The 6000-nt window shown below is 45.2% G+C and overlaps 1 protein-coding gene across 1 annotated transcript; it reads left to right on the top strand.

Moving 5' to 3' along the window:
- Positions 1–1869: 1869 nt before the first annotated feature.
- On the top strand, positions 1870–4961 carry wfikkn2b (WAP, follistatin/kazal, immunoglobulin, kunitz and netrin domain containing 2b). The gene is made up of 2 exons (XM_035145997.2): positions 1870–2347; positions 2683–4961. Exons 1-2 carry the CDS (start codon positions 2168–2170, stop codon positions 4222–4224), a joined length of 1722 nt encoding a protein of 573 aa, XP_035001888.1. The 5' UTR covers positions 1870–2167; the 3' UTR covers positions 4225–4961.
- The last annotated feature ends 1039 nt before the right edge of the window (positions 4962–6000 follow it).

Consider the following 6000-nt stretch of genomic DNA (forward strand, 5'->3'; position numbering starts at 1 on the left):
GGTGCAGTTAGTCATACATGCAGAATACAGTACGTTCAGTTGTTTGTCATTGGCAGTGAAATGGAGCAAATATAATCCTTCTTACAGGATTGAGACCTGCAGCTCTGGAAGCTCAGAAAGCGTGAGATAAACAGGCTTTATTTATTTGCTTGTCATGCCCACACACACACACACACACACACACACACACACACACACACACACACACACACACACACACGTACACAGAAATCACCATGTCTGCATCAAGAACAAACCCGCAGAAACACTTTGACACAGCGTGAGTCCACTGTTATTGCACTGGAAGGCGGTCTAATAGCTCGCCTGTCCTCAGCTGAACTGTAGAGGAAACCAATCGAAGTAGTTTACACAGCGGAGGAATGAGGGTTGCAAATTATAATGCATTCATTCATTAAATTGTCTGCCAACACACACGCCCACTGTGGAGCACATCACCTGATCTTTGTGTTTTTTTTCTACTTGCATTGTCCTCATCTCACCTCTGCTGGTCTATTTGAAAGTTGTGTATTCAAAGCTGGGGTTTTGGCGCCTATTTTAGGTCGTAGCTCGTATAACAACTTGAGTGTTGGTTGGAGTCATGTGGAGATGTCTAATTACGGTTTTCTCGTCAGTCTAAAGTCCTACTGCTTTTATTTCCAACAGCCTGGCTGAGTTTTTCTAGAGTATGTGTGTCAGTAAACTTCCATAAGTCCACACGAAAGGCTTGTAGTGATAAAAAACTAATCCTGTGCACAAACACATGCTTTGTGGAATGTAGAGCATGTATACACTGAAGTTTGAGAAGGAGCAACAGTGGCATTAAGCATGAGAAACTGCAACCGTGTGGTGAGAGTGTGTTTCTTAAATAACTACTGTTTACTGCAGAAACAATTGTCTTCTCCTCCTTGAGTTTGTTCTTTAAAAATCTGCTGCAGGCTGTGAGATTTCATTTCAAACCTTTTATTAATAATAAACTAAAGTGAGGGAAATAAATGCAAAGTATACATCTTTTGTATTTTAACAGAATTCCATTTATATGTCATATAAAACCTGCAATATGTTCACTCCACATGGATCAGTGTTACAATTCAAAGTACTACCAGCATAATTTGGCTACTTCCTTTCGACAAGTTTTAATAAATAGATTTAATGTGAAATTGATAATAATAATAATACCTATTATTATTGTAATTGTCATTGTTATTATACATGAAAAAAACCACAAATATAATATTAGGAAATAACAATCATCCAAACACACCATCATATAAATCAAGGGATACATCATAGGTTACATGTATCAAACAACATTCATGTATTTTCCAGGAGCCTCCTGAAGGAGCAGAGGTTTCAATCAGATTTCTCTGCTGAAATCAACACAGACTCCACCATGGATCATCATCTTTTCACATCGTTGCAATATCGTTGCAATAAAACCAAATATGAAAGTTTCCCACATTTGAAATTGTTGAAATTGAAAATATTAAGATCATTATTTTATGAGTAGCATTATTTCATATATCAATATATCAGTTATATACTGAAGCTTTTATGATGTGTCTACTCCCTCAGCGGTCAATCAAAAATCATTTACATATTAACACATCGAAATAATTGTTTTTGTTGAAATGTCTTAATACAACTACGATATACAATGTTTAACCACATACACGATTGAAATCTGATTGTTTGTGATCGCCTCGTTTTGATCCGTGTGATCCTTGACCACATGTGAAACAGCTGGGCGTAAAGAAAGCTCCGCGTCTTTACGCACGGAGCGCGCAGAGCGCATCGAGCGCACAGAGCGCACAGAGCCCCCAAAGGGTTAAACGGGGTAACCATCGGTGCTTATAACAGGCAGGTGCCCCGCCAGTCCCAGCCCAAAGCTCACCACTAACTTTTTAAAACGCTTCTCCCAACATCTGGGGAGCAGCTCAAGTTGTCATGGTGCGAGCTGCTCAGCGAGTCATGTTCACGGTGATGGAGGCACATCGCTGGTTTGAATAGAGCATCACCGCTGCACAACAGCCCGGATTCCTCAGCAAGCACACGTGTGATGCGCGTTTTTCTTGGTTTCCTGGTTTCGCCTACCCTCGTCTACTAAAATATATTTTTGAATCAGTTCTAATCTTTTTTCCCACTTGTTGCACTGCGTTCCGCTCTGGAGATGTGGTGGATGCTGTTTCCACGGTGGATCTGGTTCATGGTGTGTGTGTGGATGGAGCTCCAGGTCCGAGCTTTGCCACAAATCACCTACTCACACGCGGGGATCTGCCCTAATGACATGAACCCCAACCTGTGGGTGGATGCCATGAGCACCTGCACGCGAGAGTGTGAAACCGACCAGGTAATGACTTTCAACTCACTTTGTAGAATCAAGTTATCATCATTCTCTTTACAGTTTGTAAATATAAACCTGTTGTAAATAGTTTATGGATCATAAACATGTTTAAACACTGACAGTAATCTGTGAAATGTAATATTTATGACATATAATATTTATCTTTTGTTTGATATAATAATATAATACATAATATATAATAATAATCTATCTATCTATCTATCTATCTATCTATCTATCTATCTATCTATCTATCTATCTATCTATCTATCTATCTATCTATCTATCTATGTCAGAATGTAAAATCCTTCATTTTCACTTTCTCTCCTTTCTTCTCACAGGAGTGTGAGTCCTTCGAGAAGTGTTGCCAGAATGTGTGTGGGAATCGGAGTTGTGTGGCAGCTCGTTACGTGGACGGGAAGAAAGGCCCCGTGGGAATGCCCAAGGAGGCCACCTGTGCCAGTTTTATGTGCAACCAGCAGGGCTCCGAGTGTGACATCTGGGACGGACAGCCGGTGTGTAAGTGCCGGGACCGCTGCGAGAGGGAGCCGCACTTCACCTGCGCCTCCGATGGCATGACCTACTACAACAAGTGCTACATGGACGCAGAGGCGTGTTCTAAAGGCACCACCCTGTCTGTCGTCACCTGCCGCTTCCACCTCACCTGGCCCAACACCAGCCCCTCGTTGCCCCAAGCGACCACTCCCCGCCCAACCACCGCTCCTCTTCAGGCGACCGTTCCACCTCCTCAGCCTCCGGTCCTGGTCAGCGGCCCCGCTCACCAAATCGTAAATGTGGGCGACACGGCCAGTTTCCTGTGTGACGTGATGGGTCGCCCCCGGCCTGAGATAACCTGGGAGAAGCAACTGCCAGCGGGTGTGGAGAGGGTCGTCATGAGGCCCAATCATGTGCGTGGGAACATGGTGGTCACTAACATTGGTCAGCTGGTCATCTACAATGCCCAGCCGCGTGATTCAGGTGTCTACACCTGTACGGCTCGGAACCCGTCTGGGTCAGTGCAGGCCAACCACCCGCTCACTGTCCTGCCCACTGAGATGCCCAGGCCGCCTGAGCCAAAGAACGTGACCCGCTGCCCGCCCGAGGAGTGCCTGAAGCCCTCTGATAACCCAGAGGATTGTGGGAGTGAGCTGGAGAATATCAGCTGGTACTACGAGCCCAAGACCAACAACTGCATCTCCTTCACCCACTGCAACAGCAACAACAACAGCCAGCACCCCAGGAAGGTCTTCGAGACACACGAGGAGTGCATGCAGTGCTGCGGTCCAGAGCTGTCAGGCCCCTGTGGTCTCCCCAGCCTGCAGGGCCCCTGCAAAGCCTACGAGCCGCGTTGGGCCTACAGCAGAACCCTGCAACAGTGTCAGTCCTTCATCTACGGAGGCTGCGAGGGCAACGACAACAATTTTGAATCCAAAGAAGCTTGCGAGGAAATGTGCCCCTACCCGAAAAACCACCACTGCAAGTCCTGCAAGCCGAAGGGCAAGATGGTGACGAGCTTCTGCCGGAGCGACTTCGTCATCCTGGGTCACATGACGGAGCTCACAGAGGAGAAGGACTCGGGCCACGCCCTCGTGACCGTGGAAGAGATCCTGAAGGACGAGAAGATGGGGCTTCGCTTCTTTGGCAGGGAGCCTCTGCAGGTCACCTTCCTCAACATGGACTGGAACTGCCCGTGTCCGAACATCACGGGCGCCACCGCCGAGGGACAGGTCATCATCATGGGCAACGTCAACGACGGCATGGCGGTCCTGCACCCGGAGAGCTACGTGGGTTCCACCAGCCCTCGGCGCGTACGGAAGCTGAGAGAGGTCATCTCTAAGAACACGTGTGACATCCTGAAAGCGATCACCAACAGCCCTCAGTAGGATGAGGAGGAGAACCGGTACATAAAGTTTGAAAACATGACTCGACTGCAGACGGCCGTTTTTCCTCTGAACAATAATTGCAGGAATGTTTTATGAGACAATTCCTGATGCATTTAATGAATTTCTTTCTGTCTTTGAAAGTTTTCAGGCGCTCCTGATCAGGAACCCTGTCCTCATCTTGTTATGTTCAGAAGCGTGTGTCTTTGTGTGGTCTGCTTTCTGTTACGGTGTTGTTGATTGAAATACCATGTATGCGAGCGCAGGAGACATCCATCATGATCCTCTTGTTACTCTAATCCCCCAGACTCTGTCGTCCCTCATGCCCTCTCCTGCAATGGAGGTTGCAGACTTGCATTGAAGCACAAAACAGACACGATTGAGTTTTTATGTGCATAATTTATTCACTCCTCTTTTGATTCTTGTATTTGGAGGCCTTATTTCCCCCCCTGACAATAGTACCTTACCTTTTACTCCATTCTGTTTTCCTCAACATCACCTGTGCAGGGTATTGCACTTACAGTAAATAGTTTGGTTTGTCCCAATAAATGAGTTGTAATATATTTTATTAATCACTACATTTTCTCACAATCTGTTTTTTTTGAATGAATTTTTAGCTATTTATTATCACGTAAGCTTTTCTTGTGTCTTGTTTTTATACTTCACTTCCCCTCTGAGATTTAGATGGAATTTTTCTAATTTTGTGTTATGTGTGAAGAAAATAAAGATTTTGTGATTTTTCTTCCTTTTTCCTCTTTGATATTTGCAGATACCTATTTAATATTTAGTTCTATTTTAACACAAAGACTTTTTGTGAGCTCGTGGTTTCGTTTGGTCTCAGTGGTTCTGTACCAGTTGTAGGTCAGAGAGCGGTATGTACCTTTGCGGTTCTTTTGACAGGCTGTGATAAAAGAGACTCGGGAATAGTGAATCCCCGGACCCCCACCTCATTGCTAAAAACCCCAAAACAGAACCCATACATTCTCTAGACCCCTGTGGTGTTGTAAAAACTTCACCCTACTTTGCTTTGCCGCCGTCATCCAGTCTAATTGGGTAAAGAGCCCAAGCTGTAAAACCACAGATCCACTCCCATGCGAGAGCTATGCGTTTCATGCCGTGCCAGCAATGCGTCTCTGGGTTACTGGGAACAGTTCTAGGTGGGCTTCGACGAGGGTGTTCCACTTCCCAGATGAGATTCTGTTTCTCCCATCCGGAGCGGCGAGGCAGGCGGGAGGTCAGCCTGTGTTCGGCGTTCCTTTACTGGCAAAACCACCAGGGAGCTGAGACCTGCACTTCAGCAGCTGTTGAGGCTCCTCAGCAGAGATGTATTAGATCTGCAGCACGTTGGATCAGTGCAACATAAACAAAGTTCATATCGACAACACAAACCCACCGACAGATCCTCTATTTGCCATTTTATCACTTTTCAATTCACAGCAACAGTTATTTGTCCACAATTATACTTGTTTGCAGAGCAGACAGCTGCTGTGCACATTTTCAGGTCTACGGCTTTGACAGGTTTATTCCAACAGGTAATCAGGAGGCTAATAAAATAAAGCTTTGACAGAATTTGAATCTGAACACTCAGAAACGAGTATCCCCCTGTGTAAGTATTGTTTAAAATACTTCAGGCCAGTAGTGCAGTTAGAAGTCTACACATTGAAGATTAATTTGTGTTACATGAAATGAAAATGAAAAGAGTGTTGTTGCCTGCACTGTATACAATGTACCCCAATCAGGAAATGCTATCTTCTTTATAATGACATCCTCATTAAGTCA

This window comes from Hippoglossus stenolepis, chromosome 21 (assembly GCF_022539355.2).
Source record: "Hippoglossus stenolepis isolate QCI-W04-F060 chromosome 21, HSTE1.2, whole genome shotgun sequence".
NCBI classification, from domain to species: domain Eukaryota; kingdom Metazoa; phylum Chordata; class Actinopteri; order Pleuronectiformes; family Pleuronectidae; genus Hippoglossus; species Hippoglossus stenolepis.